Consider the following 13,868-nt stretch of genomic DNA (forward strand, 5'->3'; position numbering starts at 1 on the left):
ACTGGACAGCCCAGGGACACCCTGGAGCCCTACCTGCCCATGTGGGTGGGTGGGTGTCACTCACCAGTCTGCCACTCTTGCCACACAGGCTTGCGTACTTGAGCCAGGTTCTCATGTCTTCATGAGGGCTGACCACAAGGGACCGCACCATAAGGATTTTCTGCCAGTCCTCTACGATACGCTGGCAGCCCTAGAACATTCAAAAGTGAAGATCAGATATGTCTTCTGATACATTGTTTTTGAGGCAGAGTCTTGCTCTGTCGCCCAGGCTGGAGTGCAGTGGTACAATCTTGGCCCACTGAAACCTCAGCCTCCCAGGTTCAAGCAATTCTCCTGCCTCAGCCTCCTGAGTTGCTGGGATTACAGGCATGCACCATCATGCCTGGCTAATTTTTTTAATTTTTAGTAGAGACGGGGTTTCAGTACCTTGGCCAGGCTGGTCTTGAACTCCTCACCTTGTGATCCAACCGTCTCAGCCTCCCAAAGTGTTGGGATTACAGGCGTGAGCCACCGTGCCCAGCCTTTTCTTGTATTTTTAATAGAAATGGTGTTTCACCATGATGGCAAGGCTGGTCTCGAACTCCTGACCTTAAGTGATCTGCCTGCTTCAGCTCCCAAAGTTCTGGGATTACAGGCATGAGCCACAGTGCCTGGCCTTCTGATACATTTTAACTTCCCTGCAAGTCACAGTCAAATCCACTGTGAAACACAAAGGAGATTTGCTGATAGAATCTAAGCTTTCTCAGGTTAAGGGCACTGTGAGTGAAATACCCTTAGGCAGTGGTCCCCAACCTTTTTGGCACCAGGGACTAGTTTTGTGGAAGACAATTATTCCATATATTGGGCAGGGGCGGGGGAATGGTTTTCGGATGACTATTCTACCTCAGATCATCAGGCATTAGATTCTCATAAGAAGCGTGCAACCTAGATCCCTTGCATGCACAGTTCATAATAGGGTTCATGCTCCCATGGGAATCTAATGTGGCTGCTGATCTGACAGGAGGTAGAGCTTGCCCATCCCTCACCTCCTGCTGTGCCTCCCCGTTCCTAACAGGCTACCCACTGGTCCCCGGCCCTGGGTATGGGGACCCCTGCCCTTAGGGACTTCTCAGCAGTTTGAGAGATGGTATAGCATGGGTTTGGAGCTTGAATCCTGCCTCTGCCACTTGCTACCTATGTGACTTTGGGCAAATCACTTAACCTCTGACAGATCCGTAGAGTGGAATAAAAACAGTACCAGTTTCATAGGGATACGGCGAGGATTAAATAAATTAAATGATTGATTTCAATTTATTTTGTGAATGGTGAATATAATACATAATACATCTTTAACTTTAAAATTTTGTTTCAGTCTTTCTGGTTGAAGATGACTATCACTGACAAAGAAATTAAATTTAAAATGTATCATCCAAAGTTCAAAAATGAATTAAATGTAAATAAGTTTAAATAACTTTCAAGTGACATTGTTTTTAAGTTGGTGGCATTTATATTTCTGAAGTTATTAAAGCCTCAACCTCCATTAAGACTTCTGAAAAAACAAAAGACTGTTGAGATACCTTGTATGTTGGCATCTTAAGATTCTTTCTTCTTCATTTCTACTTGTCTGAGATAAAAAAGTATACACAGAAGGGGAAATGCTTCATTCAGTTACACTTAGAAATTATTCTTCTTTCTTTTTTTTGACAGGGTCTCACTCTGTCACTCAGGCTGGAGTACACTGGTGCAATCACGGCTCACTGCAGCCTCAACCTCCCAGGTTCAAGCGATCCTCCCGCCTCAACCTCCTGAGTAGCTGGGACTATGGGCGCACACCACATCTGGCTAATTTTTGTATTTTTTGAAGAGACAGAGTTTTGCCATGTTGCCAAGGCTGGTTTCCAACTCCTGGGCTTAAGCTATCTGCCCGCCTCAACCTCCCAATGTGCTGGGATTATATGTGGGATTGCTCTTGTTGCCCAGGCTGGGGTGCAGTGGTGCGATCTCGGCTCACTGCAACCTCTGCCTCCCGGGTTCAAGCGATTCTCCTGCCTCAGCCTCCTGAGTAGCTGGAACTACAAGTGCATGCCACCACGCCTGGCTAATTTTTGTATTTTTAGTAGATACAGGGTTTTGCCATGTTGGCCAGCCTGGTCTTGAACTCCTGACCTCAAGCGATCCGCCTGCCTCAGCCTCCCAAAGAGCTCGGATTACAGGCATAAGCCACCATGCCTAGCCAAGTGAACTCCTTTTTCACCCTTGTTGGTAAGAAGTCAGACTCAGAAGGGGAGTTCCTTAGATCTACTGTTTCATGGTAAATTCCATGAACCCATGGAGCTGAACTCCACGGACATAAACTTAAAAGTCTAGCAACAATGATCTCAGGCTTTTAGCCATGATAAGATGCAGTCTGAGCCTGACTGGAGAACCCAAGGCAAGAAGAGACCCAGTGCCAGTAATGCTGACCTCTCTAACTGCCCTATGGGAGGGTCTTAGGAACCAAAAGCATTGTGCAACTCCAAAGAAAAGTAACAAACATGTATTTTTCCACTACTATAATACTGGTTGGGGATTTTAATTTAAATGATTTGACCACAAAATGGCAGTTTTCTAGCCCCAGCAGTTCATTTGACAGCAAGCCATCCACAAGAGCCAAATTTCCACTATAAATGTAATGCTTTATTTTCAGGCCTTGGACTACAATTTTCCATCCCATGAAGTGTGACAACAATGATTTAGAAAGTTAAAATAACAGAAAAAAGTACATTGAGTGATTGTTTTTTGTTACTTCTCACCAATAGTTAGGTCCTCCCAGATGCTGAAATAATTTGGCCTCCCGTAAGCCAAAAAGCATCTTGCTGCCTCAAGATAGGAAAGTCACGAAGGCTTAAGGTGGTAACAGTGTCCTGGACCCAGTAAAGTCAGACAGGCATCTCTCTTCCCAGGACTCATTCCATGCATCCCCTCCCCTCCAAGTCTACATTTGGATCAAGTCCCACTTGTCAGACTGTCAGAAGGTTCATCAGATCTCTGCTGTAGAAACTCTTTATTATAGGCATTTCAAAGAACTGGGGTGTGTACAAATTAAGTGGGAAATGCTTATTTGTGGAATTCTTTCTGGTGCCCAGGAGACAATTTTCCATCAAAACATTCACTGGGCATTTCATAATTACTAATAAAACATGTAAAAGAACTGTATGTGCTCATTTCAGAGCCATAAATGACTGTATTCATAGATGTTCCCGTGCCCATTGCTCTCTCCTTTCCAGGGGAATGTGCCCTGAACTTCCTAGGCAGGAATGCAGTTTGGAGTGAGAGGGTTTTGTCACAGCCTACTGAGACGCCTGAAGCACAAACTTCGACTGGTCTGAAGCGAGAATTTGGAATTAGGTGGGGATCTAGTTGAGAGGAAATGGCTTATAATTGGGGGGATGGATTATGATAGGCAGGGAGACAAATGGTTTCTGGAGTGGTAAAGGCTTTCTCTCTTTTTTTCTTTTGCTGATGAACTTCCTATCCTACCCACTCAAGGAATGGGAGAACTGGCCATCCTTCCCAGAACACTTAAGACTCCTGACTCCCAGAACTGGAGTGACAGTTCCTCATGTTAAAATGATCAGAATGTGATAATGAAAATACTGATGGAGGACTTGGGAAAGCTTCTCTACAAGGGGAAACTGCAGTGGAAAAAAGTCTCAGTGCAGGTGACAGGATGACTCTGACCTAAGTAACTATCAACAGGAGGAGTTGGCCAATGAGAACCTAAGGCAACCCCATTTGAAAAGCTAGTGCGGGTGGCCTGCAAGTATAGTTAGAACAGTGGTTCTTAGCTTTGGCTTGTGGAATCATCTGGGGGAACCTGAAAAGATACTGATCCTGAGTCTCTCCCCAGAAATTTAATTGGCCTGGGGAATAGCCTGGGCATCAGGACTTTAAAAAGCTTTCCAGGTGATTCTACTGTGCCGCTAAAGTTGAGAACCAATGATTTTGAGATTATGATTCCTGACTGGTCACAGGTGTCATTTATTAAAAAACATTTTTTTTAATTCCTAGAGGAGAGAGTAAGAAGAGACGGGAAAATTGGCCATTCTCTCACAGCTTAAGCTTAGATGAGGAGCATTTGAGTATTCTGCTTTGTATGCAAGCCAAGCAACACACTGGTGGAGGAGGCAGGAAAAGCAAGTTGAGTAAGAGAGGGAGTGGAGGGGGGCACTCTCCCAGGTCCTGGAAGGGGCAGGGGTAGGCGGGTGAACTGGGGCTTTCTACCAAGCTCACCTGCAGTCTCTCCCACCAGATCTGGCGGATGATCTCTCGTCGCTCGGGGACAAGTTTGTACTGGATAACCTCCTCCAGCTCGGACAGCATGTGGCAAGAAACCATGGCCTGATGGAAGCAAATCACATTCCAAACTAATTACTGCACAAACAATCCAAAAGACAGGATTTAAATCATTCCTTCTGGTGTCAGGGTATCTGCCGATCAGAGAAAACAGGCATGTTTCCAGCAGCCTGTGAGTTCTCAATAGCCCATTCTGAAAAAAGTATGGAAATAAGCCTCAAAAATGACAATGTGCAGAATAGTTGACACTTACCCCATATGCCCGACTGTAACTCTCTCCTGCCATCGCAGTTAATTCAGCATCCAGCAGGTCCCTGGCCTTGTCAATGCACTAGAAGAGAAACAACCCTTGGGACTGAGCTCTGGACTTGGGAGCTTAGGGTTATTTTAGGGCACCCCAACTAGCTACAGAAGTTATCTGTCTCACTTAAATTCCAGGGACGAACAGAGAAATTTGCTGAAGAAAGGCATTTTCCCAGAAGTGAATGGCTTGAGAGGAGGTATTATCCAATTTCTCATCAAAGACAGAAATGCATGGCATCCAAAACTTTAACACCTATCTAAGGTAACATACACAATCTTAGGTGGCAAGGGCATGGGAATGAGGGTTGTAAAACTGAATCATGGGTTCTTGCATCTCAAGAGGACATAATTGGGGATCTACCTTTTTTTTTCTGAGACACAGTCTCACTCTGTCACCCAGACTGCAGTGCAGTGGCGTGATCTTGGCTCACTGTAGTCTCCACCTCCCAGGTTCAAGCGATTCTCCTGCCTCAGCCTCCCAAGTAGCTGGGATGCTGGGACTACAGGTGCCCGCCACCATGCCCAGCTAATTTTTGTATTTTTAGTAGAGATAGGGTTTCGCCATGTTGGGCAGGCTGGTCTCGAATTCCTGGTCTCAAGTGATTCATCCACCTTGGCCTACCAAAGTGCTGGGATTACAGGTGTGAGCCACTGTGCCCAGCCTGGGGATCTACCCTCTTTTAACTTTTCCTTGCTGGGCATGTTTATGAAAACAGATTCTGCACACACTTCAATGGCCCCAGGTGGTAGCTCTGGCTTCCAAGCACCCTCTGTCCTTATTAGGGAGTGCCTCTGAAATTGGCAGAGATGCCCAATCCTGTGCATGTGAACGGGAGCTCTTGTGTCTCTGACAGAGACAACCAAGATCTTGGTTCTCATCACACAGATGAGAGCCTGGAGGATGCCACAGCACTGCAGTTTGAGTTTCCTCTGTGCCATCAATTAAAAATCCCTCATGCAGAGCTTTTCCCGTTTTTGAATGTTTAAGGTTAATTATAGTGTCCCAATGCCCTAAGTGCTCAGATCATTTACCAGGGCACCTCATTTAGTCTCGTGTCTGACAGGGTGGATGGGATTACTTCATTATTTCATTCTGCAAGTCAGCACACTATTTGCAAATAAGTACTAGCTTCCTTGGAAGGTAATCAATGTGTGACATGCCTGCATGGCCAGAAGACCCTTGTGACTGATTTCTGCCGCACAGTGAGACTGCTGGCTCTCTGACTGCTATCTTTTGGTGAAATACAGCTCTCTACAGCAAGGGATGTAACGATGACCCAACAAGCTAACTCCAAAAGCAACTGAGACAGCAGCTTCCAGAACACATTTGTCCCCCTCAGAACAAAAAGTAGCCCCAGCAGACCTGCTGGCAGTCTTCTGAGTGCAATGCATCAAAACCATTCAAATGCACTCACAAAGTCAAGTAAACATCAGACCTGAAGTATAATAGCTATTTACTGAAGCTCCGTGTGCTCAGAAGCACTACAATCTTTTCCTTGCTGAGAGATCTGGGTGCATGCAGGTTTTTACCTGTTGTGCCAAGGAGAAGAGGTCCTGATGCAGTGCCAGCACAGCTCTATAAAATGCCCCATCATGGGTGTCCCGAGGGATCATACAGGTGTATTCTTCCATGCTGTCCCACTGACCTATACACACACACACATACACAAAGCATCAAGGGGGTTGGCTGGTTGGGCTAAAGGCAGCATCTCAAATAGGTCTTACCATTGTTACTTTCCTTTAGCTTGGGATACAAACAAGACAAATGCACTTGAGCCTCATGTACCAAAATCCTGCAGAGCCCCTATACACACTATGCAGGTTGACTTAACAAAAAAAAAAAAAGCCACATCTCTCTCCTAAACACAGGACTCCATGGCTGCCCAGGGAGCATCTTGACAGATGAGGGGGGAAGTGAATGAGTGTGAAGTCTGCACATCAAGTGGGCTGAATGCAGCACCTCATTATCCTAGAGAACTCTCTCAGGTTTCTCCAGGTGAAACAAAATTGCTTTCTTCCCTACTAGTGAGGCAGCTCACAGTTCAATGGTATGTTGGGAAATTACATTTTCCTCTAAACAATTGAAAATAGCCATTACACAGATGATAGGGGACAGGATTAGACACATAGCTTGCCCATTTCATTCTGGCAACATCTTTGCCTCAGGAGGGAGGAGATAAATATTGTAAGCAACTCCATTATAACAAAAAGCCGGGCTAGGTCACAGCACAGTGGTCTCTGTGTCATGTTAGACTGGGGAAATGGCTGCATCCGGGAAGAGGTATTTACTTCTCCTGGTGGGGTGAGTATGTATCAAATGCCAGGATTTCCAAGACCATCTGCAGAAAAGATATCAGCTTCATTAGCTGCAAACTGCAGGGCTGCCAATTTTACAAGGCATTTTCCTGCCTCTCACTCCAGACCATCGGCTCATCCATTCTCTATGCCTCTGGGCACAAGCAAATAGCTAACGATGACTCCTCAGGAAGCAATTTGTTTTTGAAAAATGTTCCGGATCTAGCCCAGAGCTCATGAAAGGAAAGGGTATAAGCTCTGTGACTCAAGAGGGACAGAAGAAGAGAATGGAGGTAAAAGGTTATGTAACTTTCCTCTGGGCTCCACAGGTGAAGCTTTTCACCAGGGACGTTATACATATCCTTTCCCTTCTTATCAAGACCATCTCTGGAACAGATATTGATAATCCTCTTAGCTGGGGCCCAGTGTCAGAAATTGACATGTCTGCAGGGATTGAAAGGAAATTTCTGTTTTAAAATACTCTGGGAGTAGGAGTGAGGTGGGTAAGAATTGGGCAGCAAAGAGGAGAACAGAGACAATAAATGGTGAAAATGTTTGTAATTGCTGGAAAAGGTGACGGGCAGATGGGGGTTTATTATACTATAATCCTCACTGTTACATATATTGGGAAAGTTCTAAACTATAAGTTAAGAAATATGAATAAAAGGAGATAGACAACTGTCTTCTCCCTTTACTCCTGCTTGGGATAAAAACATGACATGGGGAGCTCCAGCAACCATGCTGAATCATGTGAACTTTAAAATGGAGGCACAGGCTGAGCGTGCAAAGCAGCAATCTGGAAAAAGGCTAATGATAATAGAGCCAAAATACTAGTCTGGAAATGCTTACCTCTAGATTTCATTTATAAGAGAGGAAAATAAATCATTATCTTGCTTTAGGCAACCAAAGCCAAATCCTACTGTGGTATAAGACGAAATATGTTTGATCTTTGTCCCTAGTGACTGGTATAGAGCTATCAAAAACCCTTTGCATTTCCTGAGTGATAGAAGTGTTCATTATTCATCATGAGCCCCTACTGATTATGCTGATAAGGTAGAATAGTTTAAGAAAAAATTTATTTATTGAGAAGGTCAACTATAGAGACGACTTTAGGCATAGCTGGATGCAGGAACCTAAAGAGAGTTCTCCTCATCTCTCTTTAAAACAAAAAAATGAGGGCCACCCGCAGTGGCTCACGCCTGTAATTCCAGCACTTTGGGAGGCCGAGGCGGATGGATCACGAGATAAGGAGTTCAAGCAGCCTGGCAACATGGTGAAACCCTGTCTCTACTAAAAATACAAAAATTAGCTGGACGTGGTAGTGGTGCCTGGAATCCCAGCTACTCGGAGGGCTGAGGCAGAGAATTGCTTGAACCCGGGAGGTTGCAGTGAACCAAGATTGTGTCACTGCACTCCAGCCTGGGTGATAGAGACTCCATCTCAAAAAAAAAAAAATTGTGTGTGTGTATATATATATATACACATACATATATATGTATACATGTATACATATATATGTGTATATATGTGTGTGTGTATATATATACACACACATATAAAATTGGTAGAGATGGAGTGTCACTATATTGCCCAGGCTGGTCTCAAACTCCCGGGCTCAAGTGATCCTCCACCCAAGCCTCACGGAGTGCTGGGATTACAGGTGTGAGTCACCACACCCAGTCTCCTCATCTCTTGTTTCTGCTTTCAACTGCAAAGGTAAATGGAGACAGAGAGCTGCATACCCTAATACCCTGCTGAATGTGTGGGCGTAGGACCCCACTAACCTTGCAGAATATCCAAGCCTATTGCCAAAGAGATTGGTTTGCTAAGTAGCATATGACTTAAACTTTGCCTAACATTGTTTCTCCCTCCTTCTCCCCTTCCAGGATGGGGCTGGTTACCAGAAAGACCAAGTAATTACCAGGTTTGAACTTTCAGCCCTGTCCACTGACATCCAGGAAAGGTGAAGAGGTTGAAAATTAAAGGCAATAAAAACTCTTGAACAATGAGCTTCCAGGTTGATGAAGGTGCTGGGAGGGTGATGGTAAACCCCAGTACCACACAGGACATAAACTTCTGCACTCTAGACCCTTCTAGACCTTCCCTCATTGTATCTGTTCATCTGTATCTTGTATAATACCCTTTATAGGAAACCAGTACATGTAAGTAAAAGTGTTTCCTTTTGTTCTGTGCGCTGTCCTACCAAATTATCACACCTGTGGAGGAGAGTTATGTTAACCCTGATTTACAGCTGGTCAGTGAGAAACACAAGTCACAACCTGGAACTTGTGATTGGCATCTGAAGTGGGGCAGTATTTTGGGATGAGCCCTTAACCTGTGGGATCCGATGCTATTTCCAAGTAGACAGTGTCAGAAATAAACTACCTGACACCCCATTGGTGTCAGCTGACAATGGCTTGGTGTATGGGGAAAAGCATCTGGCATCAGTATTCTGTGTGAGTGTGCTAAGTGTATATTTCTCACCCACCAAATCTCAATTTTGATTTTGTGCACTCTTTTCCTTGGCCTTCCAACGAAGATCCAATTTTCCCCATGTCCAACAAGTTCATAAAAATCATCAGGTAGAAAGGACAGATGGAAGGTGCAGAAGTAGGTGGATACAGACCGTTTTTACACTTCCACAGACCTGGATCTCCACCTAGAGCCAGCGCCTTACTCTTCTGATGCGAGCCCCTAGCCTCACTCACCCCATTCTTGATGGGGTGCCTGTGAGGGAAGCTTTACCTAAACCCCATGCAGCTGCAGCAGCCATCCGGGCCATCTTGGCTTGGGTCTCATCATTAACCAGGGTCCACTTTTCACAGCACTGCTGGTGGAGTTGACCCCTGAAGGAAATGAATTATACAGTCAGATTAATCCAAATCTCCTTAAACTACCAATCTTCCTCTCCTGCCCCTTGGGTTAGTTGAGGACTACACAGGAACTGGACACCTTTAATAAAAAAGCACATTCTACCAGGTCACATAATAGATAATGAATGGGCTATTTGTTGTTTCTATGATCTGGTGCTCATAATTTGTCTGGGTGAGTTTATCAAGGATAGGAACCATGTCTAACTCTGTGATATGAAATGTCCTGAACATCTGGCTCCCTTCATAAATATTAAATAACTTCTCTCCTATGCCAAAGAATTCTGGGCTCTTTCCCTTTGGCAGGCCTACAGAGAAAGCAATCTGAAGAGACGCATCTGGACATTCATTTTGGGCTCAAAGCTATAGGGAGAACTGGCTCCTAAAAGTATTATACAAATGGTTTCAGTCTGAAATGAAACCCAGATGAAATCAATCTGTACAGAAGAAAGGCTCTACAATGGTCACATCTACAGAAAGCTAGATGCTGCTTATTCTCAGAATTTTGCACAATTAACTGAACGTGAAGGAGGACTATGAGATATTGAGATATAAATGGTGCTTAAGACACCCCAACAAACAAAGAGAATGCGGAAGCCCTAGAATAAGGTCTTGCTATTGACTGTTGAAATTCCCTCTCATGTTTCGCTTCTCAATAAAAATAAATAAACTCTGCTATTATGCAAATCCGAGCCCCGGATTTCATATGAGTTTCAAGATGCAGCTAGGAGACTCCTTAATTTTTCCTGCTTTCTGAAAGACATGCTGCAGGATGATTTAACTTTGCACTGGAGGTGTAGTCACGAGGAAGGGCACAAGTTCTAAGTGGCCCAGGTCAGAAGCCTCATGGAACATGAGCTGCTCTCTACTCTAAGGTGGTGGAGGAGGGCAGGGATAAAGAGGCTGAAGTCAATCCCTGCAGAAGGAATCTAGGCTCACCAAGAAGCTGACTGTGGACTATGTCAGAAGAGGTACTCAGGGCCATTATCCAGCATTGCAGTACGGCGGATATTAACTTTGAAGTCTCTCTGGCACATGATCAAGGGAACCAGGGACACAAGCACTCTGGCTCAATACAGAGCTGAGACCAAAAAGAAGAACTGGTGGCCATGATGCCCTATACACTTACTGAAGCTCCATTACGGGAGCAGGATAAACCTCTGTGTTGGTTTCCTGCCACTGAGACTTAAAAATCTTCACTCCTGGGCCCTGCTAGGGGTTCCCTTAGAGCAGTAGTTCTCAAACAAAGTGTATCAGAATTCCCTAGAGCCCATTCTTCAGATGGCTGGGCTCCACTCTCTGAGTTTCTGACTCATTAGTGTTGGGGTAGAAGCTGAGAATGTGCATTTGTAACAAGTTTCTATGTGACGCCAAAGTTGCTGGACCAGGGGCCACAGTTTGAGAACCACTGGCTTAGAGCAGAGGCACAGCTCACCTGCACAGCATATTTTTATAACGATCCTGACTAGAGGTAGGAGAGAAAGCTGCATGATCTCCAAATGGTCCTTCTAATTCTATAATTCAAAATTTACAGCTGGTGAACACAAGTAACTTGGATGAATGCATCCTCCATGCAAGCTGTCCCTCCTAACTCAGCCTTCCTCTACTATTTTGTTAGGATCAGCTGATTCTGTGCCACAGGACCAAGGATGTAATTTTTTTTTTTTCATCTAGAGCAGGAAGCAAGTTCAGTGCTGAAATCCCACAAACTGTTACAAGAGACAAAGCAGGGAGCAACGTAGGAACAGCAACTCGGAAAGGCAAGCCCTAGCAGTGAACCTCGCACTGCCTTCACCATGTAGCTGTGTGGGAACAGCTGTCAGAACCTGGTCGGTACACAGACAACAGCTCTGCTCTTCCACAAACATTTGTTACAAAAAATAATGCAGAATATACTGAGTCCTGCCTCTCAAAGGCGGTTGGGTTGGGGGGCAAAACCAAATAAATAAAAAACACGAGACTGTTTATGGGGCAACAACTAGGATAGTTGTTGTTTTCTGATACCTTTTACTACACACAGGGAGGACTAGGTAAAAGGTGCACCCTCTGGGACTTTGATTTTCTCACCTAGTGTTGGGGCAAAAAACGCAGAAAGTGTAGCACATATACTAAAATTGGAATGATACAAAATTGGAACGATATAGAGAAGATTAGCATGGTCCCTGAAGATTTAAAACGAACAAAAAGCTTAGGAAGTATTCTTTCATTTGGAATGGCTCCATGGCTCCTCTTAGGGTTGAAGGCCTATGATCTCACTCCCGAGGAATCTGTTCTCAGTGACTAGAGGCTCTGTGGGAACAGTGTGAGGAGGGGGTTCACTTTAGTTCACTTTGGCTGCAGGTGTGGCTGTCCGTACCATAGGGCTGGGCGGGGCGGGGGGTGGGGATTGCCTAGCTCTCACAGCCTCCTGGAGGCAGACAAGCACGGGGAAAACGGGAAGGGTCTCTGCTCACTGGTAACTCCAGATCATTCCGGATGCCACCTCTGACGAACATCTGCCTCAGGCATGTTCAGGATATACGCACAAAATAAATTCAGAAATTGCACTCTAAACAGAGTTGACTGAATAAACCATATCAGAAACCTGCATATGATCAGGAAAAATATTCTGCTTCTTTCATCTCATTTTAAAATTTCTTTTAGTCTCCCACATTCTTAAATCCTTTGGTCAGCATTACTAGCCACTTATGCTTTATAGATAATTATAAAACTCGAAAGAACCCAAGAGATCAGAGGTATTTGGGACTGAGAATGGCAATATCAGGAGATCGGTATCACTCAGCTTGGTCATCTCAACTTCTGTGAGCCTCAGTTTCTTCAACTATTACACAAAGGAACTGCAGGAAACCACATCACAAGTCTCTTCCAATGCATCCAATCTGTTCCTACTAACCCAGCTAGGAAAAGTGGTCCTCTTTAATGTGAAAGGAGAGGAGTGGAAGGGGAAGGGGCCAGGAGAGGTTTCGAGAAGGAAGAAACAGTGTAGAGGATTTCAAAAGTACAAAAAGGAGCAGAAGAAGAAGGCAATTCAAAGAACGGAACAAATGAATGTGGGATTTGGAGAAAAGTGAATAATTTGGCCAGAGCTCAGATTATGAGAGAAGGGTTCATTGAGAAATGTGCTGAACAAGCGGGCTCGTGCCACAATAGGAAAGACTTTGAATGCCAGGCTGTGATATTTATATGTAAATCCAATGGCAACAGTCAAACACTTAAGTATTTTAGGAATTGATTAGAGTTGAATTTTAAGAACATTTCCATCCCGTTTTATCTTTCCCATAACAAGATATGATTGTATGACAGCTGATCTGAAAGTAGAAAAACTGTTTTTGAAATGATGTGGCTAATTCTTATTAACATACTTTTCTTTTGCCTTAGATCAGTGTTGTCCAGTAGAGCTTTCTGTGATGATGGAAAAGTTATCTATGTGCACTGTCCAATATAGCAGCCACTGGCCACATGTGGCTACTGAACACCTAAAATGTGGTATGGCTGAGGAACTGAATTTCGCATTTTGTTTAATTTAAAAATAGCCATAAGGCCGGATGCAGTGGCTCACGCCTGTAATTCCAGAACTTTGGCAGGCTAAGGCAGGCGGGTTTCTTGAGATCAGGAGTTTGAGACCAGCCAGGACAATATGGCAAAACCCCATCTCTATTAAAAATACAAACATTAGCCGGGAGTGGTGGTGCACGCCTGTAATCCCAGCTACTCGGGAGACTGGGGCAGGAAAATCACTTGACCCTGGGAGGTGAAGGTTGCAGTGAGCTGAAATCACAGCACTGCACTCCAGCCTGGGTGACAGAGTGAGACTCCATCTCAAAAAGGAAAAAAAAGAGCCACATATGGCTAGAGGCTACCATATTGGACAATACAGCTTTAGATACTTGTTGGACTAAAAACAACAACAGCAACTTTAGTTACATAAATGAATAAAGCAGATTTGAAAGGATATGCTTCCTCAACTTATTGAGGTAAATGAATATGGAGTTTTTTTTGTTGTTGTTGTTGCCCAGACTAGTGTCAAACTTCTGGGCTCAAGCAATCTGCCCGCCTTAGCCTCCCAAAGTTTTGGGATTACAGGTG

At 44.5% G+C, this 13,868-nt stretch overlaps 1 protein-coding gene and 1 long non-coding RNA gene across 6 annotated transcripts in view; one reads left to right on the top strand and one right to left on the bottom strand.

Annotated features, from left to right (window-relative positions):
* Nucleotides 1-13,868, bottom strand: part of MTOR (mechanistic target of rapamycin kinase) — a 150,293-nt gene that overhangs the window by 34,294 nt on the left and 102,131 nt on the right. For all 5 annotated transcript variants that reach the window (XR_004182730.1, XR_004182731.1, XM_031664368.1 and 2 more), the window contains 5 exons: nt 9,658-9,758; nt 6,148-6,263; nt 4,568-4,645; nt 4,252-4,359; nt 65-190 (listed from right to left, as the gene is read on the bottom strand). Coding sequence is in view for 3 of the 5 variants with exons in the window: in XM_031664368.1 (XP_031520228.1) it covers nt 65-190; nt 4,252-4,359; nt 4,568-4,645; nt 6,148-6,263; nt 9,658-9,758 (529 nt within the window). In the remaining 2 variants the exon portion in view is untranslated. The remainder of the gene's footprint in view (nt 1-64; nt 191-4,251; nt 4,360-4,567; nt 4,646-6,147; nt 6,264-9,657; nt 9,759-13,868) is intronic.
* LOC116274157 lies at nt 4,271-9,215 on the top strand. Its single transcript, XR_004182740.1, has 3 exons — nt 4,271-4,486; nt 4,753-4,879; nt 8,799-9,215. It is a non-coding gene; the product is annotated as an uncharacterized LOC116274157 (long non-coding RNA).

The sequence above is a fragment of the Papio anubis genome, chromosome 1 (genome assembly GCF_008728515.1).
Source record: "Papio anubis isolate 15944 chromosome 1, Panubis1.0, whole genome shotgun sequence".
Taxonomy (NCBI): Eukaryota; Metazoa; Chordata; class Mammalia; order Primates; family Cercopithecidae; genus Papio; species Papio anubis.